Below are 24790 nucleotides of genomic sequence, written 5' to 3'. Positions count from 1 at the left end.
GTAATTTAATTTCGTATTTGAAGAAAAAATTTGGTTATTTACAATAAGTTTTACGAGAATATTAGTGAAACATAAATAAATTTGATTATCAAAATAATAATTATAAATTAGTCATTGAAACAAAAAAAAGTCAAAAAAATATGTTTGACGAGGATTAAATTTAATCATATGAGATTATATTTTTTAGAAAAAAAAGAAATTTAGATTAAAATTATTATTTTTTCATTTCCGTTAGAGGAAAAAGGTATATGTGAGCCATTTGTTTACAAGTAAGGATATATATGAGCCACTTTCATAACAAGGGGTATATCAGCTCTAAATGACAAAGTTGAGGGGTATATCAGACCCTTTTCCCTAAACTAAATAACAGAGAGATATTCATAGAGAGGGCAAAAAAGTACACTCCATTAAATTTTTGGTATATGTAAACAGAAAAAATATCATCAAAATACATAATGTAAAATGTAGAAGATAATATAAGTAAATTAATCTGTCAGCCTCCTTCTACCTGCCATTTTTATTCACGGAGGGCTGACCGGAAAGATTATGCCTAAACCTTTTACAACGACGGGAACAAGGCGCTATACACAGTTAACTATATGAAATATTACAAGAAACAACTTAAAATAGTTTTTGTATACCCTAACTATATAGTTTCCTACCCTCAATCTAACTGCAAAGTATTACATTCATAATTCATTAATTATTTTTGGCTCTATGAACGTTTTCACAACATTGGAATACATCCTCGTAGTCACAACTGTTGTGTGTATTCATTTGGTTCGTCTTCCCCCTCCTCATCCATCTTAATTGAACGCAGCTGCCACTTGCCTTCACCATCAATCAACCGTAATTCCACAGAATGGAAAGGTATTAAAGCAGGGCGCTGAGGAAAAACATAGCAAGAAAAAAGTTGGATAAGAGATGGGTTGATGGCCATAAGAAATGCCGATTACAATATGAGACATGGTTGGATGCAAACCTGTGAGGATGTAACAACAGTAATGCCAGCATCCTTAGCAAGCCTATAAAGGTGTTCTTCAACATCAACACTAGTAGCACTGCAAATAGAAGAGGAAATAGCAGGGTCAGGTATACGAGGTCATAGAAAAGCTTCCATATGCTAATTGGAAAACACTGAGATCTGAGCTTGTTTACTTACTTTGTACATTCGTCAAGGATTCCAAACCGTGGCTTGTGAAAAAATAAGCGTGCCTTGTAGAAATGCCAAATCAGTTAGCAGCAAAGAAACAAAATATGAAATATATTTCTAAACAAAGTTTTTGGGTCAGAAAATAATCAGCACTTTTTGAGCTCACCATTCCTAATCGTTGTTGTTCTCCAAGAGATAGGATGTCCTCCCAGTTCTGGTTGGCATCCCAGCCACCTTCTCTTTCTAAAAGGTAGACTAATTTAACATCCTCGAGAATTGATTGCAGATGAGAATCCAAAATGTTAGAAGACCCTAGATGTCTCAGACCTGGTATTCAAAAGATAAGTCACTGAGAGGACAATTATGTTGGCATCAACACCTGCGACTGCTAAATCAATGAATACTTGAACACTAGCAAAAGCCATTAAACAGACATCATAAAAGATTTGCCAAGTATTAAAATTCTTACTGGTACAGGAATATGTTTTACAGAAACGTGTGCTTTTTGTCCCTCTCACCTTTCTGTTGATCAACTTTTTATTATTTGCATTATCTATGAAGCAGAGACGCCAGATATATGGCCTGATACCAGAAGCTTATGTCAAAATAGTCATGATTTATGTTCTGTTAAAGATCAGTTGCATGCCATCCTTAGATATTTTGGTGATTCTGTTTAAAGCTTCATATTTCTGGACTAGTGCCTTCAGGACTTGAACTCCTAAAAGGACAACAGAATGATAGACATACCAAACTTTGCTGCCCAATTGAATAAATTTGGAGTTCAAAAGAGTAACATTTAAGTCCCAGCATCAAAATGCAGGACTTAGTAAAGAGGATCATACTTGATACTACCACTCAATCTAAACCCAAGAAAAGCTGAAGGCAAAGGGTCTACCTTATGCATGGGTCAACATGTTTACATTTACTATCTTAGTCATGTTATAATTGGCTTTTCGTTTACTTATGAAATTTCTCTTGCGATTATGCAGCTTATAACCAACCAAGCAACAATTAAAAAAAAAAGAGTAATGCTGGCTAAATTGATGAATTAATTTGTTATAATTATCTGCTAGGCAAATTTGACTTCATATAAGATTGTATTTATGGTGTCATGCCCATAGATCTCAAAGTTTCCATGTCTCAGTTTGACTCTACATTGAAATACTGGTGTCTTTGTGCTTGTGCAACATAGCCTGTAACAATAATATAAGATTTCTGAATATTATATATTTGGCACGAGGGTTCGTGATGATTATATTAACTTGATTTTCAATTAGACCTTGCACTCTTTTCTTAAGAGTTGCTTACTTCACTGGTAACTCACCAACGTATTCTTCCCAGACAGATTTTTCAAACAATGTCATGACTCATGAAGAGGAAAACCTTCGAATGATTGGGAGATCCCAATATTGACTGAATTTACAAGTTTTTGGAGACATTTCAAGGATTAAAAATTGAAGTGGACTGCTTATAGTGGAAGGGACATAGCAAAGGAGTGTTGTACACGTTCTAGATATTTTTTGTTTCTACATTGTCCGGTAACTGATCAGCAGTGGAAGATTTTTTTCAATCTCAGAGGTATCTCATGGACCCTAGTAATTGATGACACTCTTTTCAGCTGGGAGGAAACTGGAGTTGATCCAAGAAATAGGGATAGATGGAGGACTATTCCACCATGTATTTAGTGGACAATATGGAAAGAAAGTAATGCCACATGTTTTGGAAATAGGAGTAGTAATATACAGAAAGTTGAGCAAATTGTATATATTTATTCTGCTTTTGGTGTACAAAGGCTTTTTCTGATGATACTGCTACAATCCTAGATGTTTTGGGGTCTGTATAGGATTTTAAGTTCAGTCTAAATTTTGTTCTTACTTTTCGTAAATATGGTTTTCCAGGTAGTACTGATATTTGTACAAAATGTTACCAGATTCCAAAAAAAAAAAAAAAAAAAAACAACGAACAAGCTTGGATGGTTCAGAATAATCTCCATTTCAGAAGGTTTTGCACATGATAATATAACCTCTGACTGTGAACACTTACCAACCATAGTTCTTTCAACTGCTAAAGTAAAGCTAAGTATGACATCTGTATCTTCTAATCTTCCTCTTTAAGGAAGTAACTTTATATCCTTTCGGAAAGAGCTCACTACAAATTTGTATTCATAAACCTGGAGTAGCCCTCGGCACTTGGATTTTCATTTTTAATATAAAATAGGTAATATCAGTGGTTCAAAGAAACTACAACTCAAAATAAATTACTGTATCACCCTTCATAGGGAAAAGTAAATCTAATAATCACTCACAACCGGCGCCCGTTAGAAAGCTCTATTTCCTGATAAAGCTATATGATTTTTAACTATCTCACCTCAAATATAAATTGTAACAGTCTACAAGCACGCCAACTCATAAAAAAAATGAGGAATATTCTATAGCCAGAAAATTTACCTTCTCGCATAGCCTGTACCCTTTTCTCAGCCACTTCATGTGAGAGAGGATATGTAATTTGATCCCTTAGAGTTCCTAAGCACGTATATGGTCGTTGGGGTACATAGAAGATGCCACTGCCTAATTCTGAGTTAAGCGGTTGGCCTGGTTTAACTAGTTTTCCACTCACAACTGGCCATAAACCACGAAGGACTCTGAAGATTGAACTCTTTCCACTTCCATTAGGGCCTTCACGAAGGAAGTAGTTAGCATGTAATATCACTATATAATTAAGTATAAGTAGAGGTGATCTGGCCACTAACCAGTTACAAGAAGGCTTTTCCCCTTCACTATATCACATGTTAGCTTCCTAGCCAAGACTTTTTGTCCTGGTGTAATGATGTCCACTTCAGAGAAAGAAATTACATCCTCAGAGGATGGCGATGAACTAACACCTACAGGTACATCTGCATGCATACAAGAAACATCAGTTCCAAACAATGATACTAACATCTGCAGACTAGTATTAAACAAAACAGCCAAAACCAATTTGATAAGGAAAGACCACACTATGTGTGATGCCAGAACTGAATGGTTTTAGGCAGTTTTCCGCACTGGTAGATATCAGGAATTTTGTCGGAAACAAATTTAGCTTTAGCTATTCCAATACAACAAACATACCTATTGTAATCCCACAAGTAGGCTCTGGGAAGGTAATGTGTACGCAGACCTTGCCCCTACCTTGTGAAGGTAGAGAGGTGGTTGCCAGTATTATAGCTAAATGTCAACCTACTTTATACCAAATTTCCCATATATATAAGCAGAAATTCCGAACAATTTCTGGTAAATGTGAAGTTCTAACCGTTCAAAATCAAAATTGACCCTAGAATTTGAGTCATAGTTCCTTTGCGTGCTAGATATAATAATTACAGATGCACACTTGTTCCCTCTAATTTTTCTGGCAATGCTAGCGATTATCCTCAGCGATGTTATAATCTTTTTCTCAAGAATCAAGAAGAAAAGATAATTAGATGGCGTTGACAGAAAGAGAGGATCATAGAAGAACTGGGAAACATGAATGTTGTTCAAAGGAAAAAGAAAAGAAAGATGGTAAAATATTCAGACAAATAATTATGATTGGTAACAATTCTTATTTACTGGAGATACATATTTCTGGTGTGGCTAGAAAGAGCTCTATTTATTAATAAAAGATGGTTCCCATGGAATCCATGTTACGTAGTCTAGCAACTATGTACGCCACTATATCAAAAGCCTCAGAACAAGTTGGCTTGGTCATTCATTAGCATAACCTAGTTGTGGCATCTTCAAGATGAACAGTTACGTCCCAAGAATTTATCAGCCAAAACTAAGAATTTTCTGCATATTCACTAGCATTAACCATCCAAATAAGCTTTTAACAAAAGAAAAAACTTCCCATTGGATTTATCTATCTTTAATTTCTTCACCAAGTTCATGCTCGCCTCTTCTTCACACTCAAAACCAGGACATCTAGAATACTATTGCAATTGACTCAAACGGCCCTATCAACTCAAAGGTTTACAGCATAATGCTTGGAGCTTAACCATTAAGTGTTGCACAAATTTTTATAACCAGGGAAGAGCATTTGAGAGTGGGAAGTGACAAAAACAAGAGAAAATTAAAAGTCAAATCACACCCACCATATTGAGCAGCATCTAGAAACTCTTCCAGCTCAAAAATTCTATTGATACCACCAGAAAGCTCAACAAATTTTTTGTGGAGCTCAAGAATGTCACCAAAAGCTAAAAAGCTTTGAGACACAACAGATGCTAAAAATCGCAGTGCATGAGCGAGTTCACCTAAAAAAAAGGGACAGTAAAAAGAATAGGTAATTTTTCACAAAAATATTAACAGCATAAAAATACACAAATTCATAGTTAGTTGGGAATCACCTTGAGTTGAAGTCAAAGCCCGGTCGCCCTTGTGCTCCATAGCATACAACAAACTCAATCCCCAAGTAACATTGTGAGGAAGCTGCTTTGTGATGAACTCATCTATTATGCCAAATAACCATTTCTTTTTAAGAAGCAAAGAAGAGTGGTGAAGAAGTTCTTTAAACCTTGCTTCAACCATCTGTCATGCATAACATGTATCAGTATCGTGCAAGAGATAACTGGATAAGCAAGAAAACAGTAAAGGACGTAACAAAATCAAGAATCTTCTACTAATCCTTAACAGTATGAGCTAAAGAAAGATATTCCAAGAACAACATGTGTTATTAAAAGAGGTCATTTCATTGCTTAAAAGCAATCGAGAGATGCAAAGCAAGAGGTTGTTGCTTCTCATGGGTGAAGCAATGCAACTCCATAGAAGACCAAAGCTTCAGGCAGCAGGTGAAAAGAAATACAAGTGAGAAGCAGGTCTTTTATTTGGTATTGACTTTAAACGACGGTAAAAAGAGAAATAAGTTCCATCCCATCAGGTAAGCTTCTTTGTTCTCTTTAGCATCTTTCTTCAATGATTCTTCTTCTATTAATCCTACTTCACTACTGTAATCAAGCCTATTCTACTACTGTTTTGGAGCTTTCCTTCTTTTCCTCTCTCTCTCTTTTCTTATTTCTCGGGATAGTTCTTTCTCTCCTAATCTCTCTTGCTGCAATTTTATATTCTTCTTTCCTTGTCTGTCTCTGATCATTTATCAAAAGCAAAAAAGCACAAAAAAGTCTAAGGCCTGTTGGGGTTTTAAGCGCAAATAAAGTGTGGGCTAATGAAAAAGGGTGAAGAGGGAGAAACAAATACAAGTATATATGTTTAGTCCAAGACAAATAATTAAAAACATGAATGACATATATATGAACAAAGAAGGTGAGAAAAAATATATGATAAAATGAAATATCAATTGTTTAGTATCACCCCTTAAAGAGGCTCATTGATGAAGAAAAGTATGTCTTAGAACTTCAACGACAACATTAGAGCACACATTAAGCGAGGCCAAGTGCTCAACACGTTTTGAGACTCGCTTCAAGGCCTATGCGTGCTTTTGACAACAGTGTCTCTATATCTTTAATTTCTCCATTTCGATTCAAATGTTGATTATTTTAAAAATAAAAAATGGCTAACAAATTAAGGCTAATGATTAGTGTAAAGAATAGATCTTACGCTTAAAGTCAATCCCAAAAGCTGACTCCTAGGGTGAGGATTACTTAAAACAATATGAGGGGACAACCATTAATTGCCTCAATGTCACCCCCTCCCCCTCTGTACGTCTAGATTTGGACATCTAGAACTTGGAAAATATAACATTGGGGGCCAATATTAGGTAAACCAAGAAAAGTGATGAGACTGACCATGACAATAAGTGAAGAAGAAGGATCTTACACTTAATTCAACCCAGTGAATGCAAAAAAAAAAAACACTGTTAAGGTCAGTTAAGGCTTCAAGCGCAAAGCACAGTTAAAGAGTGAGTTTTAATTGAGAAAAGGCGAAAGCAAGAAAAAATACAAATAAATATACTCAGTCCAAGAAATATAATTATATGCATGAATGACAAATATATGAACAAAGAAATGGAAATGCATTTTCCACAGCCAATTACAAGAAAAGGCCAGTAAACACATGTGATTATCTACAAAAACAACCTTTTTCGATATACGGCTTACACATAGAGGCCAAGTAATGAAGGAAATTGACTGGTTTAGGCTGTTACATATGCAAAATTAGGAGGCAGTAAAGCTATTACCCTTTGTTATCCATCTCAAAGACCATTAATTGCAGATTTTGCTTATACATATGATTAAGTCAACATCTCTTTTCTCAAGGTTCATTAAGCTGCTATCTATTGTCCATGAATTTACATGTAGAGTAGGTAGTAGTTAAACAATGGGATAACAGAAGATACAAATATCCCAATATACAGTCTTAAATTATGCAGAAGCAAAAGAAGAGAAGATTATGGGCCGGAACTGAGATACCCAAGCATGCTTCAAGATAGGTACTCAATATATTATAAGAATCACGTTTTCTATGACATAACAGAGGTGACTGGATTCATGCGCATCTCGACTATTCTATCAAGTACCAGCTACATCCCACCAACACGCAGTGGCGGAGCCAAGAATTTCACAAAGGGTGTCCAAAAATAGCACAATAAAAACTCTTAGCAAAAAGTAGAACTAGTGAGATTCAAACACACGAGTACTTCCTCATTCTAAGGAAGTGAAACCACTGGGCTATAACAGCTTGTTATGTTAAGGGTGTCCAAAATATGTTATTTAATCATTTCGTGTATCATTTTACTTGTATATACGGTATTTTTTCCCGATGATGTGACTACACCACTGCCAACACGGGCAGCTATAAAGGGATTGTAATGCAGAGATTACTCCCTGTTAAATGTGCAGTTTGATATACTACGAAATAGTAATCCATACATAATTGTTTTTGATAAGAACGTACCATAATTTGAATGTACTTTAATTTTTAAATGTTTATTTTGCTTACGTTAATGAAGGACATTTTGTCGTTTTAAGTTTTTTTAAAATCCTTAAATTACTAAAAGTACTCGCGTTCTTATTCCATATTCCATCTGGCAAAAAGTAAGAACCAAACATTGCATTAGTAAATTTTGAATTGCATGCAGAAATCACATCTCCTCACTAGCCAATAAAACGACCACTAGATTTACTTGAAAAGGTACAGATTATCAACCAAACTTTTAGAAGAAAAAACCTTTTTCTTGGACAAAACAAAGATGTCTTGAAGGTCACGTCGATTAGATTTGGCATATTCTTTTGTTTTGGACTTTGTAAGTCTAGAGAAAAAAACAACGTAATACTACAATCTCCAAGATAGGTACTGGATAGATACCCAAAGGCCAAGGCCAATACATGTCTTGTACACTTCAATGCCTGTGGCAAATTTCTCTATTAAAAAGAAAAAAATTCTATTGAATAGAAAAAGCATTCTTCTTGTATTACCCATAAATCCAGACACATCAAACGTCATCCTTAAATGTAACATCTCAGCCCCACTTTTGGGCCAACAATTAACTTCTTAAAGTACAGCGAGCTCTTGATGTAAATATGTAGCAATAGATACAAAGAGATGAAAACAGCTTAAAACAGTCCAGCTTATTACCCGCTTTTTTTTTTCAAATAGGAGGCATAAACAGGAACAAAATTTACTATACCAGCAAATCTCTAGCATGTCGCAGGGGAAAACGATCACCTCAATGTATATGCATATATACAAATATCAGACAAACACACCTATATATCTTATTTCTGAACGGTCCCACTGCTGAAAAAAATATTGTTGCAAAAAAATATTACTACCTCTTTTTCACGAGCACCACCTCCAAAGAAAGCAACAGATTCAGCATGTGTTCGCAACCTTTCATGCATGAACCTGACAACAGATACTCAAGTGTAACATAGCCTATCTAAACACAATAAGATAAGCAGTAACTAAAATATCAGGTAACCTGAAAGTTCCTTCAAGCTGTTGTTCTCGACTTGCCAGTTCACCAAAGTCAGGAGTAACACATCTCAGGAAACCCAAACCTAATAACATGTAAGCATACAATATAGCGACTCCCCTCTGGCCAGTTAGCAGTTTCATTCTCCATGTGAACCTGCATTTCAGTACTACCTCTATAAAACCAGAAATCATACTGTTTAAACATTAGCTTAACAGCCACAAAAGAAACTTACCATAGAATGTCAACAGTTGGCTTCACCATTCCAGTTACCAGACTAGACAAGTCAGCGGTTAGCTTCTCCAGATCTTGAGTTAATCTCTGATCAGCATCCAAGTTGACACCCGACATGTTAAATACCTACAAACAATCCTTCAACATTACATTTGCAAGATATTTGAACAGTACATCAGACTTCTACTGAAAAGTGAAGGAACTGCAGCATTAGTTTTTCTTGAATCAAGGATGACGGACAAGGGATTATGAACAAAGAAGTTGTCCTACTACTCGACCAAACGGAAGACTGCAACAGGGCCAAAATGGATGATAAATTTACCAAAAGCTTTTGTCCATGTTGAATTTTCATTAGTCAAATTGGATTTCCAAATGCATTTTAAGATTAATTCATAATAAACTAATGAAACCTAGTAATGGAAATACTTTGGTCAAAGCTCCATTTGACCTCTAAAAGTATAATTTACACCAAAATTTAGGATGAATAGGAGTAGCATAAAAACTAATCCATTTGTTTGATCAAGCTGGTGCTCGGAAATACGAGAGGACCAAAACAATTCGAATGGTTAAACTTTCGCAATGTCAAGGGTGACCATGGGATTTTCTGAACAACACATCTAGAAAAATACTTATGACTTGTGGATATTCAAGTAACAGTGTAACTCGACAGAACTGAAAAGGGGATCTTTAGTAAATATTCATCTTGTTGAATAATATAGGTACCTTATAGTATGCATTATTTCTCAAGTAGTTCTTCAACAAGTGCTTGGTCAAACGAATCCTCCATCCAAGTGCCAATGTCTGCGTCAAGTGCCTGTATGGAAGCAGGAACACAATTTTATTGATATCAAAAAAGAAAAGACATAGGTCAACAAAGAAAACACATTTAAATTCCAATATGAAATACAACAGTCTAACACGACAAGACTCATTAGGGGATAATAAACAATAACCATGCTAAATAAAATGGTAGTACACAGTTTGCCCACCCGATAAGAAGCCAAAGCAGCAGCCTCGTGAAACTTAATCCTACCCAACCACAAAAGTTCCTTTAAGAGGCCCCTATCATACCTAGAGATATACAGACTTCTAACTTTCTAGACAAACAGATCTTACTGTCAATGGCTATGGACTATGGTGGTATTAGTTGTCCACAACTATTAACTCAGAGTCAAGAAAAGAAGGTATATGTAAAACCTTATCAAAGAAATGTCACTAGCAAACATACTACAGAACAAAAGGTAGACATAAGTTACTATAGCATTTGAATCTAGCAGTGTAGTACGTTCAAGACGTACTCTGTTTGAACCTCATAATAAGTGTCTGTGTGTTCGTTTTGTGCAATCATTCATCAAAATGAACATTGAAAGTCAATCCTACTGGCTGAAAAAGTATATGTTTTAATCTTGTTGACAAAAATTGATGCCCATGTATACAATATACATATCCAAGATAACTTTCCTCTGTGTGTCACTTCGAAGGGTGCCTATTCGCTCTTTGTAATAAGTGAATACAGAATTGTGTTTTTTTCCAATCAGGGAAGAGAAACCGAGTTACCTAAGTAAGACTTAGTCTCTTTTTTCCAAGTATATATTATTTTAAAATTTGCAGATGCTAAGCATGTTTAAAGTAAGGAAAGGCATATACTCTTTCCACATATAAATTCACCTCAGAGACGGAGCAATAAAGGAGGATGCAGCACTCTGAAGGACACTAATAAAAATCAACCGTAGGAATGCTGCCTTATCTTGCTCCAGGACAAATTTCACAGTTGTTCCTACGCAAGCAGATGTCTTTGTTATAAATAGTGCAATAAAATCTTCATTCCAGATGAAGAAGAATAACATTTAAAAGAACAGATAAGAAGTACCATTTAAAGAGGCAATGCGATCGGAAACCCACGTTCTGGACACCACAAGTAAAGCGACTGCAAGGAACTGTGCCCCCTGCTTATCCAGCAGTCTGGGTACCTAAAACAAGCACTAGAGCTATATGAAGCAAGCCAAAAGATGGTTCTCAATAATATTAACTCCCTCCACACAGATTTGGTGATCAGCTCCTCATCAAAAAGAAAATGATGATCCATGATGATCCACTTCACATGTTACAGCCAAAAGCTCTTCATTTTCACAATACCAAACAATGGATATTCCTAATTTTCAAGATTCGATTTTTTTCAAAATATCCTATCTTGACTTTCGGACCCAGACAAGAGTAAATATAGTAACATCTATATTGAGACAGAATATATAGCTATCTACCTATCACTATGCCAAATTGTTTTTCAGTTCAAACCTTCCTTACCATTTTTCAACCATACAATTTCTTTTCCCATGTTTTTTAAGTCTAAACCAGTAAATGTTACATGTAAGTCACATTGAATAAGATATGTGGTCTTTAAAGTATATAGAATTTCCTTTGTTACAATTTCACAAGCAAAGGAAAAAAAAACCACTGTGAGAGGAAATTAGAAACTAACCAACTAAAAGGACCAAGTTTGATGTCATAGCACTACAACACTCACCAGAACTTTAGACATGGCAGCAATTCTCTGTGGAAGTTTCCTTGGAACACTCTTAAGATGTGGGAAGACATGCAAGGGGGACTCATCAGCTTCAGATGGAGATGCCGATATCAACTCTGAAAAATACAATTCAGCCTCTGACTTGGAGAATTTTGTGCTCTGTGGATGATGCCAAAGAGAAGAGTTAGTTGGAACAACAGAAGACATCTCTTAGAACAAGTTTGAACAGCATGAGTATCCAAACCTTTTTTGCAGTAGCAAATGCACGCTGCACAGTCATTGCATCACTTTGACGATCGGTCTCATTATGCTGGTTCTTATTGAACTCTGAGTCAGTGAGACTGGGAGCCTCTGCCCTGGAGATTTTGTTGAACGACAACTAATAAGTATCTGCATTAGCAGAGTGTGTGTGGAACAGTTATTTACTTTAGCTTTGTACCTCTTATAGTGAACCCTCCAGCCTCCTTCACCATCCAAGGACAAGACGACATCATGAAATGCAACCAATGCAGGGCGGTGAGAAATAGTGATACATGATGTTCCCATCGCTCTTACTTTTGAACAAAAGCGTTCCTCCATATCAGTTGTCACAGCACTTGTACATTCATCCAGAATGGCAAATTTTGGTTTATGGTAGAAAAGTCTAGCCATCCCCAGTCTTTGCTGCTCTCCCAGAGATAATTCTTCACCCCAGTTTACCTCCTTTTCAGGAGGATAGCGATCCAGAAGATACTCAAGATCAACCTAGTATGACAATGCAGAATTCAAAATGTCACACAAAATGAATGACATCATAAATTCCAAGCCATAAATACATGAGATTGGTTATAGAACAAGATGCAGGGTTTTCAGGGATTAATTATAGAAACTTACATTTTTAAGAAGTTCAACCATGCCAATTCGTGTGAGCGGTTCAACCTCTTGATCAGCAGTCAAAGGATATATAATCTGGTCACGTAGTGTTCCAATAGCTGTATATGGACGTTGGGGCACATAAAAGATCTCCTTATTCAGATCAGAACCAATTCCAGGTTTTACAATATGGCCAGAAACAAGTGGCCAAAGACCTCCAAGGACTCGAAAAAGTGAGCTTTTGCCGCTACCATTTGGACCTTCAAAATGAACCAATGAGAATTATATTCTGTGTTCCCATATATCCAAACAAAATTATAGTGAAGAACCAGATGTCAATATTTTGTTCACTGTGCTACAGCGTAACACTTGAACAACTAAAGGGTCGTTCAGTCGATGGTTTGAAATAAGTAATGCAAGCATAACATCTCGTAGAAGATAATATAGAGTCTAGTTGACTGCATAAGGGAAAAATAATTGATGCATAACCAATGCGACTTTTATCTAACAGTATAAAACATCATCCGCGGTAAGCTATGTAGAAAACTTGTTACCTTCACAAAAGAAAAGTTATGTGGAAAACTATGTATAATTTTATGCAAAGAATAGAATATGAAATTATAACATGTGTATTAGCTATGCGGGGAATTGAACTATTTAAAGACGAAAAATGCCTTTTGAAAGTAAATCAAAAATTTATGTGTAACAATATCCTCATTGTTAATCACCGCGTAATAACTCCTACATTATTAATCCCCGGCATAAACAATCGATGCATTATTTTATTTTATTTTTGTAACCGAAAAATCCATTTATGACCTGCCCTTTGGACCAATTACAGCCTTCTAAACTCGGTGGATAATTGGCCCGCACTCTACCCTTCTCCACTTAAATACCGAACTTCGCTTTGCATGGTGTGGGGCTTAAACCTGAGACCTAAGCCACAAATCCTCCACCTTTTGCCAATTGAGCTAGGCCTTGGGGGCAACCATCCATGCACTATAATCCCCACATAACTAGTATATGAACCATAGGAACAGCTAGAAGTTTGCTCAACCTATTCCAACATGAAAAGTAGAATCTCTATTCCCTATATTTATGCATAAGATTAGAACTATATGCTTGTAATTATGCAGTTCTCCTATTTAGGGAACTTCGTTGACTTCAATTAATCCCCCCAAACTTGAGAACATACTCGAGCACAATAAATATTCCCCAAATAAATCATTTTTTCTTTTCTTATGGTTATGGTTTTACTTCCACTCAGGTATAGCACGTCTATAAAGGTTGACGAGCTAAAGTTTGTTATTCGTACGATGAGTAGGGGGAAGAGCGACCGAACCAGGCAAGACTACAGGAACGTAGGCAGGGAAGGTTCGGATTGGCTATCTGGGTAGTTTAATGTCATTTTTTGGACAGTGAAAATGTTTTGAAGAATAGAGGTGGAGTATGATGATTCCATTGTACAAGAACAAGGGTGATATTCAGAATTACAAAAATTACAGAGGTATCAAGTTGTTAAGTCATTCAATGGAAATGAAAGATAGGGTGGTGGAGATTAGGGTGAAAAGGAGTGTGTCTATTTTTGTGAACTAGTTCAGATTCATGTCGGGACGATCTACCGCAGAAGCCATCCACGTAGTGAGGAGACTAGTGGAGTAGCATAGGGAGGCAAAGGAATTTATATATGGTATCCATCGACCTAAAGAGGGCTTTTGACAAAGTCCAAAAGGAGGTTTTACGGTTACGTTAGGGTGAGTGACTACATGTAAGATGAAGCCAAGACTAGGGTGATGACAATGAGAGGAGACTCGAAGTACTTCCAAATCATGATGGGGTTGCAATGGGGGTCAACTCTTAGCTCGTTTCTTTTCACACAAGTTATGGATGCACAGACGCGGCATATCCAAGGTGAGGGGCCATAGTGTATGTTATTCACACATGATATAGTACTGATGACCGTTGACGAGACTAGCACCGGAGTTAATGATAGGTGAAGTTTGGAGACAAAACCTGGAGTCTAAAGGGTTGAGGTTGAGCAAGACCAAGACTAAAAGTGTGAGTTCAATGAGGCTACGCATGATCTCGATGTGGAAATGAGGCTTGATGCTTAAGTCATCTCCAAGAGGCGATGTTTCAAGTACATGGAGTCTTTAATTCAAGGTAATGGAGATCGACAATGATTTCATACATCATATTAGTGTGGGGTAGGCGAAATGAGGCTTGCTTTCAATTCATGTTTCTCCCTAGGAATAAATCTTGTATTAAAATGTTATTAGTTGGTACCGAGTCCTTTTACTTGTTAGGAGTAATTTGCATCAGCTACTTGATTTCTCCCTTCCTTCTTGACAATCTAGTTGAAGGCTATAAAATAGTAATCTCAAGGAATCAACCATTCTAATTCTATTACTTGATTTTTGTATCATCACTTATCTACATGGTCTTGTCCTCTATTCCAGGCTTTCAACATATTCATGTGTGTGTTCTCCATCAATTTGCTTGAAACTAATGGAATTTCTTGCCGTGGCCTGTCCACATTTAGATAGTTGAAAAAAAGACATGGAGGAATGGATAGCCATCCATTTTTATTTCCTGACAAAACAGATACTTGATGCTTCACTTCCAGCTACAGCTGAGGATATTTCAGAATACAGCCTAATGACTACATGAGAACCTTTAGTAAATCTGATACAACTGAACCAAAAGCACCATTCCAGCTCAGAAAAACAAAGACAGGTCAATCAAAAGAAAATATAAAAATTTAATGTACCTGTTATCAAAAGATTAGACCCTGATTCAACCCTTAGGCTCAAGTCCTCTACCAACACATTACCAGTTGGAGTAACAACCTGAAAGCACCAAAGACCTAGGGGATCAGAACCCAAATACAGATGGTGGTAAAATCAAAACAGATAGATTGTTTATCACCTTAACCCCATCGAACTCAATGTAATTTGCCTCAGTGACATAATTACCACTCCCATTAGATTGTATGGAAGATGCATTCCTTCCACCTAAATCTCTAGAAATAATCATGAGCTCATGAATACGATCTGCATACCCACTGCAAGTGCCAAACCGATTTAGAAAATGCAACAGGAATATTTCGAGTATACAGTAGAAATGCAAGTGAAAACTTTTTATAATCTAACATATCGTTGAATGTATGAACCTAGACCCGTATAAGATCTTCTACGGTCCTCACCACTTAGCTAGTTTTTGGGGTTCAGTCAAACCCATCCCTTGTGTTAGGTCGCCCAATATAGGATATTACTTCACGCTCCAAGTGTCCATTCTTAGGCATGGACAGGAGAGGAAGAGCTGCTATAATCCCACATGGGATCAGTTATAGGCTATAGTCTTCTTATTAACCTTGGATCTGCACCACTTTAACTAGTATTTGGGTTGATTCAAGCAGCAAGGTCAATTTTCTTAACAAAAATAATGAAACAAAACTAGTATGTTTTATTAATTACTGCCAAAGACTTGCAGCCAAGAGATAATATTCACAAATTGATATCTAGTAAATCTCCATCGAATCGTTGGAAACAAATCTAGCCAATTCATTCATTGATCTGTTGTTCAGTTTATTGCTGATGAGAATTTCACTTCTTATATAAGTTCCGTGTTATCAATGTATCACAAATGAGTACTTAAAGAGCTGGAAAGTTATCTTAGCCGTGTCCCTATTGTTCTGTCTTTAGTTTACTGGGTTATAGCCATGCCTGGTTCTGTAACCACTGTTAATTTCAAGAAACACACAGAACCATCGGCCTCCTTCAGATAATTTTGCGGTTACGGTAGCTACATCCTGGATGAAGCGATACAGTAGCAACAGATGCAGAAGTGTTTATCTAGACCCAGGCTAGATCTAATGAGGAGCATGCGCGAGGTATACCAATCCTTCATATTTAAGGCAATAAAGCAATACCTTAGACGATTGAGCCGTCTTGAACTTATCGCAAGGGTTCCCAATGCCTGGAATAAAGATATTATGACACTGGTGTGATATCTCAAGTTACTCAACATCTCTGCTCGTCCCAATGTGGACGCATCAGGTCTCAAATTGCCAGAGAAGAAGGGCTCAATAATCAAGACAACAGCAACTGTAGCACCAAGATACTTGTGCAAGAAATCCTGAATCATCCCAAACCACCAGTGCTCATGAAGAACGGCCTTCATGTGCCGAACTAGAGTCTTAAACTTCTGTTGAATGTGAAAATCTTCTCTGGTTTCACCACCATAAAATGCTATGCTTTCTGCATGGGTCCTTAATCTTGAGTGAAGCTGCCTGTATTCCCCTTCCAGTTGCTGTTCTTTTGACATTAGTTTCCCAAATGGAGGTGAGAAATTTCTAATAGTAAGCCCTGCTCCCAGTACATATGCCTGGAAAATAACACCAAATAAGACAACCCACTAGACAAAGAGTTCCGAATTGAAACTTTGGAGTGAAAACTAGGAAGTAAACATAAATAGGCATTTGAAGAGCTCAGCCATCATAAGTAAAGGTTGAAGAGTTGGAACAATTTATAAAAACAATTACCAAAATCCAGAAAAGATACTTTGGACTTGCATACGAACACAGGCGCCAAGTATATAGAAGCCCATCAGTGACAGCAATGAGATCCTCTTGTACAAGATCACTTAGCTCTCTAGAGAACCTGGGAACATCACTTGCAATTCTCTGTTCTGGATTTGCTATCCGGCCGTCAACATGGGACAGTTTATAGTACACCATATCCTAATAGCCATCATAAAGATTTGTTAAACTATAATAGTAGACAAACTTTCATCATTTAGTTCCTATCTAGACACATCATCACAAGTGTTTGGTAAACCAAATTCCTGAAAATTTTGTATGACCATTGTGCAATTATACATATGTGCAATAGGAAGCCATCAAGGTGGGTTTGACTACAAACTGTGCAATGCTATACTTAATTGTGATGTATAAACTAGGGTTTCTGTCAAGGCTGCTCTGACGCAAGCTCATTTGAAATGAATGATAGCATCTCGGTGACCCAAAGACCACCATGATACACAAAAGAAGGGTTGTCGGAAGATGTCACGAGTTAATCTCTACCTGAAAATACTGTGCATGAATAAGCCTTGTTAAAATACTCCGGAAGCGTAAACTCAAGGTCCCAGTTATATATTTAGAGGTCGAGTGCAAGGCTGACTGGAGGAAACACAACAAAATATTTTCAAGTATGAGGCGGAAAAACATTGGCACACGCCGGAGGAAGGCAGAACGAAAAAGAAACCCCTGTACTTTTGCCAATCGGTTGCTTACAGCAGTTCGTAACACCTGCAAACAAAGCAAAAAAACAAGAGTTTTGGTTACTGACAATGCAAGCCTGGCCAAATAGAGAAAAATATTGAACAGCTTTTACTAGGAACGCTTATACAATCCCACTTCTCGGTGGTTCTTGTAGGATCCTGCATAACAGCATTATTGGTTGTCCTCATGTTATGACCACCAAAACACTCAAATTTCACATACATCATTCACATGCAATGACAGAAACCACTCAATTTGCCACCTTTAATTGCAATTGAAAAAAACATGGAACACACATTTGCATTGAGAAACTAGAGATTTGATGCCAGAAGATCCTCAACTTCTAAACAAGGATACCCAACATTCAGCCATCCAAGCTCACATTGAATTTCAAGTGCAGGTAGCTCCATGTGCAGATCTGATTCCTTCTATTATATCAAGTTGATTTTTATATGATCTAATAATATGAATAATTCAGGATACTGAGGCAAGATCTCTTTCAATCTCTTCATCACTGTAGAAATATATCCTTTCATAAATGTTCTTATTTATCAGGAAGATCACAAGATAAATGTTTTAGACCCATGCAATTCAACTCAAGACACAAATAAATTGTTCAATCCATATCCACTCACATAAAAACATACATATATAAAAATAGTGCACCTCCCCCCCCACCTCCCCCCCCCCCAAATTAAATTTTCTGTTTAATTAGAAATTTCTCAACTGAAGCCAGTTCCACCGGCTTCCTTGGCAGCTATTACCAATTATGTGAGGCAAAATAGCGATTTTGCTGATATACATAATTTGTTAAGATGCCCAAAAGAAATCGCAAGCCAACCATGTAAGCTTTACAGATGCTTAATAATTGGTATATCTATAAGAGAGCCAATCATAAAGATTTTAGTAGTTCTTTATAAACATTGTAAAGCACTCTTTTGGATGTATTCTTGCCACAGCATTTCCTTAGTCATTTACATCAATAATATTTTTAGTTACTTGTTAAAATAAGTTGATATATACGAGAAATGGTAGATGGAATAATCCACAAAGATTGCATGCCAACCAAATATAAGAAAATGAACTAATTTACGTAAATTAAACATGCCTACACTCAGAAAGTAAAGAAATAAATGGTAAGCGGTAAACATCAAGCGTTTTTTAGAGATCAGGTCAATTATCTGATCTTGATTGCTGAATTCAAATGGCCAAGGAAGTAATACAACCATCATTCAGTTGGCATTTTGAAAATTCTAAGCCACTTTACCACCCAGCTCACTTAACATCAATTTTCAGATCTTAAATCCTATATAAGAAGCAGCTTGAATAGAAATTCACCAAGCACATTTGCACAGAATTAGCGTTTGTACAAAGATATGTATTTCTGAGAACTGTTGTCCCAACTTTCACCTATAGACCAAAACGCAAATTAAAAGCAAGAAAAGAGGTCAGATGTTAATGATTTCACAATCCAAGATCCTTCTGATTCTAAAGCCAAAACTCAACAACAACAGCATACCCACTATAGTCCCACAAGTGGAGTCTGGGAAGGGTGGGAAGGGTAGACAGTATACAGACCTTGTCTCTCTACCTGACAAGGTAAAGACACTGCTTCTGAAAGACCCTCGGCTCAAAGAAAGCAAAAACACAACATTTAAGAGGGCATAAGCAATAGCAGGACAATAAGAAAGTAGAGGCTCTAAAGCCAAACCTCCAAAGCATAAATATCAAAATCAAGCAGTAGTTTCCGCATATGCTATTAACCATTGAAATCTTTAAAATGCTCGAGCTTTTTATTATGTTTCCTTTTTGATAAGTCTCAATGTTATGTCTTTCTCTCCACTGGAAACTACAGCATACCTCCTACACATTTCTACAAACTCCAAATTATCAGATCCTAGAGCAGTTGAACAGTAACACCTATATGTTTTGAATAAAGAATCTCACCACTGTGGCTACCAGAGCCAACAGATCTCTCGTACCCATTCTGCCCATTCGAGATAGAAGAATAGCTGCTAAAACTTTTACAGACTTCAAACCTCCTTTCTTTTGCCTGCTTTTCTTCACATTATTACCCTTTCCGGTCTGCTTATTTGGCTCTATTATACCATCATTCACTCCATCGCACTGCAAAGAATCATGGCCCTTATAGGTTCTCCGTGACTGCATGTACGCGGCAGCTGTTCCACCAGCAACGATTATACCTGTCGTAAGCAGCAGAGCTTTCCTGTAAATTAAGAAAAACATTTGAGATTACCATTGCAGGTAGGGGCAAAGAATTAATTGATTGATCCACAGTTCTCAAAATGATGCATACAAGAATATATGAACATGATATTGCATCACATGTCACTTGGAGTTCAGAGGTATAGTTACAAGCACAAATAGATAACGTACACTCTCACCCTTTCAGTGTAGTAACATACATTCACTTAATCCTCATCAGTTTCACGATTGACTCTTCTGTTCATTAGTTTGGGTGATAAATATATTTTTTGTAGATCCCTCTAAATCTTTGGTGATAGATATATCTCTTGTAGATCTTTCTAACTCTTGTAGTTTTCTCTTTCACTTTTTGGCACTCCTGAGTGTCTTTCTTCAAATTTATAGCATCTCTCGTTCCATTAATAAAACATTGAATGTTCATAAGTGAATCCTTTTAGGCTATGCTTTTTCTCCTTCCCAGAATGTTTCCTCTATCTGCATTTCTATTTCTTTAAACTACATGTTACTATAAACTCCAAAAGGCCTTCGCCAGGACTTGCACTTTTGCCTTCTAAAACATTAGTTATTGAAGTTTGATCCACAGCAGCCATGAAGATCAGGACATTCTGTTCTGAACTCTGCCAAAAACTCTCTCCCAAGGAAAGAATGTCTGGGAGATTTTGCTTAAGAAATTTCTGTAATACTAATATTCTACCATAATCAATCAGATAAAATGCTAAAGTACTATGTAGAATGCAAAACGTTGTCATTAACCAGAGATTACCTTCTCTTTGCAGAAATAGATCTGATTGATTATGGTAGAATATTAGCATTACAGAAATTTCATTTTACTTGTAGGATCACAGATTGAACTTCGTTGGAAGAAAATTTGTAGAGTTCTATTATGTACAAATCTGTTTTGCGAAAGTAAAGTTTTATTACTAATCAAAAGAAAAGAGAGAACAGTGCGCTAGTCTCAGAAATGTTTTGGTAACATTCTTTTCTTTTGGCTATTAATGGAGAAAATATTTTATACCTTTTAGAAGCCAAGAGGCCTCGCCCATGTTCAGTCAACTGCAGAAGCTGAAGAGAAGGCATGTCTGAAAATAGACCTTCCAAACCAACAGATTTTAGCAGCTAAAACTCTTGATATCTGTAGGAATCGGGCTTGTATATTAGTAACATGGGACATGAAGAAAATATATACATAAGAACAACAGAGCGAAAAGTAAATATATCACTGTTTCAGCGCATCACTGTCATTATACAGGAATGGAACCACCGCGGCATGAAAATGATAACATATCAAGGAGTAAGTTTAACACCTATTCACTAATAATGAACCTTTCCTACCAAAAGAAACACATATTCACTAATACTTGGTCTTTCCTACCAAAAGTAACACCTATTCACAAATTCTTCCAGCAGCTCCCCCACCCCCTAGAAAAATTCTAAAAGGATGGAGGGGAAGAAGAAGATAAGAAAGCAAAAGGGATGCAAAAGGTAATCCAAAGATCTCCAAATACAGAAATTTGCATGTTTTGATATCCACCATCCTCTTACTAGCTATTTATGACTAAGCAGCATTACATTTGCTTGCTTTTTGACATTCATGAGTATCTTACTGTGCCAAGGTGGCTAACATATCAAGCCTTACACATCAGGGACATGGCTTTCAATTACTTAAATCAGAAAAGTTACCCGCGACAACATTATTTTAAGATAATCTATACAAAGAATATTCTTTACCTATATTTTCAACATAGGTAACTCCAACCTAGCTACTTATAACCTAAACAAGTATTAACAAGTACACTGGTAAAAAGCAATAATTTCGACCCAATTACCCTATACAGAAAGAAAATAGAAAAGCATATCATATACTTGAGCTCACTAAACCATTCATTGCAAGAGTATGTGGTGATCCATAGAGTTAAGATGCATGTATTTCCAAGATAATCAAAGTCCTGATCATGTAACTCATGAAATCTATATGGGACTTCATTCATATTTACAAAATGGTTCAATTAGCTAGTTGTAGACGTTAATGCACTGCGGGAAAAAAAATCACTCAGAGATGGTGATAGAAAGCTACCTTTGGAAGTGGCGAAAAATCTAACCAACCCCATCAACTAAAGAAATCGGTACAAAAACATACTCCGTTTAAGTGGATTTGCTGGATGAACTTCAGCTCATTGCACAAGATACCATGCGTAAATGTAGCGCAAAACTTCTCTAGCAGAGTTCACAGTCTCAAAGCAACAGCTGTAGTTGTAAATTAAAAGGCATGATTTAGTCGAATGATTTGATTCACCTAGAACATAACATATAGAACATAGAAGTCCAGACATGGAACGCTGATGGTAACCACGCAGTGCTGAAGTAGTGGATAACTTGATGGTTAATACCAAGATCATACCAGCTTGATCTCAATACAAGATCACAATTCATAGTTTTCAGATCACACATACATTGACAAAATAATATTTGTAAATTGTTTTTTTGTGCATGTCTTGACTCAGTGTGAGGACCGAATTCCTAAGCGGATAAGCTCAGGTGAACAGCTCCTGATAAGATGATCAACATCATCCCCCCATTCCTGCACTATTTTCCACGGTAATTCACCCATCATACTTGGCATCATCATATAGGGTAGGTCTTAGAAACTACCTCCGTCCAAGAATGACCCAACAATATCATTATATTTGAGTTGACATTTGACGACAAAACAAAAATGCAGCTCGTATCAAAAGCAAAAGAACTTTGAGAGTTCTTATTACAAAAATGATGAGATTTAACTGGCATTAAGCTGATGGTGACATTGGTATCAAAATTGAGTTGTCGAGACTTGCTAGATCTAAAGAAAACACCACTTAATTCAATTAATTGAATAGAAAAAAACAGCTGTTTGTTTCATTCTTGACGCAACTCAAGTCTCAATCAATAGTTTTAAAAGAGAATGATGTGAATCAATAGTACTTGGTTTCAAAATCTTCTTGCCTCTCCATCATTGATGTTGTCTCGACTTTGAGACTCCCGATTTCTATGTATCTAAAGATTTTTTTCTCAATGCCAAGAAACACATAACACTTTGGGAAACAATCTAAGCTTTCACTATCAACTCCTATCCCAATCCTTGTTGACACCATCAAAGAAATACTGAAATTGAAAAGTTTAGTGTGCAGTTTCCACACTTATTAGCAACTTTCTTGCTATAAGAAAGCACTGATATATAAATGAAGGTACAGTCTTTCACGTAACGACAAATTACTTATCAAGGTCGAGTAAACAAAACAAACAAATAAATTATCAACAATGCATCGCATTAATTATATTGTCGACAAAGTTCGACAAAACAAAGATCCTATATTACAACATTACTCTTTTAAATCTCAATTATCAACAACGCATCGCATTAATCCTACTGTTTATTTCGCTCTCAACTTCCACAAAAAGATTGAACTCCAAACAGTTAAAAAGAAAATCCTACAAAATTTGAATTCTCAGAGCAAGAGGAATCATAAAAAGAAAATCCTACAAAATTTTAATTCTCAGAGCAAGAGGAATCATAACAAAGGAAATCAATAACTTTTTTTATACATCAGAAATATGCTTACCTCACTATACACAAAGAGTTGTCTTTTTTTGAAAAGGAAAGGGTCACTTAAAATCAAAATCAAACACTAACCCACATTTAATTATATTAAAATAAAACAGAATCAAGAACACCAACTTCATAAATTCACATGTACTTATCAAATTGACCATTCTTAAACTATCTATTGATATGTAATCATAGATTTGCTATACTCCAAGAAACTATAAACCCACATCTAGAAAAGAAGGTAGCAAATAGATGACCTGAAATCTTGAACTCTGGTTATCTAATTTTCGATTTGCAATACCGCTAAAAACCCATTAGACTACTGGTCAAGCCCTAGAATTTTTATACACCAAAAAAAATCTAGTTTTTTTTTTTAATTTGTTGCAACAAACAGAAGAACAGTAACAAACTTGCTGAAAAGTTGGAGAGTGAGAAAAAAAATGGAGAAGAGAAATAGTATTGTGCAAGTAATAAATACTTACTAGATTGGAGAAACGTAGATGATGATGATGAAGATGAAGATGGTGAAAAATGATGGAGACAAAAAGTGAGGATACTGATGGTTGTTACCTATTTCTCTTCTTTTCTTAATTAACCAAGAGAGCTCCTATTTTAAGGAGGATTGATTTGGTGTGTTTCTTATTATCAACTTTTTTGTCCATTATTCTTATAATTTTATTTAATTTTATTTTAACCTATTTATAAAATCATATTTAAAATTCATTTATCATTAAAATTAAAACACTATATTATCTTACACACGCAGTAACAAACATAAATAATATAAATTATAACGTCTTATTATTTATCTTACAATCAAACATCTTTAGTTTGATTTTATAATTTATTCTTTTGCTTTCACGAAGTGTTACTAATTAATATATTTTTGGAGAATCAAATGAACATCAACTGGAAATATTATATTTTATAAATAAATAAATAATCGTTGGTGAAGGGATAAATAAATTTTAAAAGATTGAAAAAAGTGAACAAATAGTCTAATTTTAACGTGTAGAAAGTTTCACCCTACCTTTAATTTTACATCGATCATTTTAA

General features: G+C 36.0%; 1 protein-coding gene across 2 annotated transcripts; it reads right to left on the bottom strand.

Annotated features, from left to right (window-relative positions):
- Positions 1-385: 385 nt before the first annotated feature.
- On the bottom strand, positions 386-24367 carry LOC107017707 (ABC transporter D family member 1). 2 transcript variants are annotated; one of them, XM_015217939.2, is made up of 27 exons: positions 24217-24367; positions 22226-22395; positions 21167-21283; positions 19873-20152; positions 17728-17952; positions 17188-17385; positions 16576-17030; positions 15573-15708; positions 15415-15493; positions 12666-12904; positions 12232-12536; positions 12037-12148; positions 11793-11951; positions 11139-11238; positions 10937-11045; positions 9992-10082; positions 9270-9394; positions 9041-9190; positions 8892-8964; positions 5511-5691; positions 5259-5417; positions 3903-4046; positions 3601-3828; positions 1320-1480; positions 1163-1215; positions 983-1061; positions 386-886 (listed from the first exon to the last, which is right to left on the bottom strand). In XM_015217939.2, exons 3-27 carry the CDS (start codon positions 21226-21228, stop codon positions 755-757), a joined length of 4035 nt encoding a protein of 1344 aa, XP_015073425.1. In that variant the 5' UTR covers positions 21229-21283; positions 22226-22395; positions 24217-24367; the 3' UTR covers positions 386-754. The 2 variants fall into 2 exon arrangements, with proteins under 2 accessions (XP_015073425.1, XP_015073426.1); XM_015217940.2 differs by lacking the exon at positions 24217-24367 and adding an exon at positions 23992-24127.
- Between the last annotated feature and the right edge of the window lie 423 nt (positions 24368-24790).

The sequence above is a fragment of the Solanum pennellii genome, chromosome 4, assembly GCF_001406875.1.
Source record: "Solanum pennellii chromosome 4, SPENNV200".
Classification (NCBI taxonomy): Eukaryota; Viridiplantae; Streptophyta; class Magnoliopsida; order Solanales; family Solanaceae; genus Solanum; species Solanum pennellii.
Note: the sequence above shows the minus strand (reverse complement) of the source record. Positions and strands in the feature narration are given on the sequence as shown.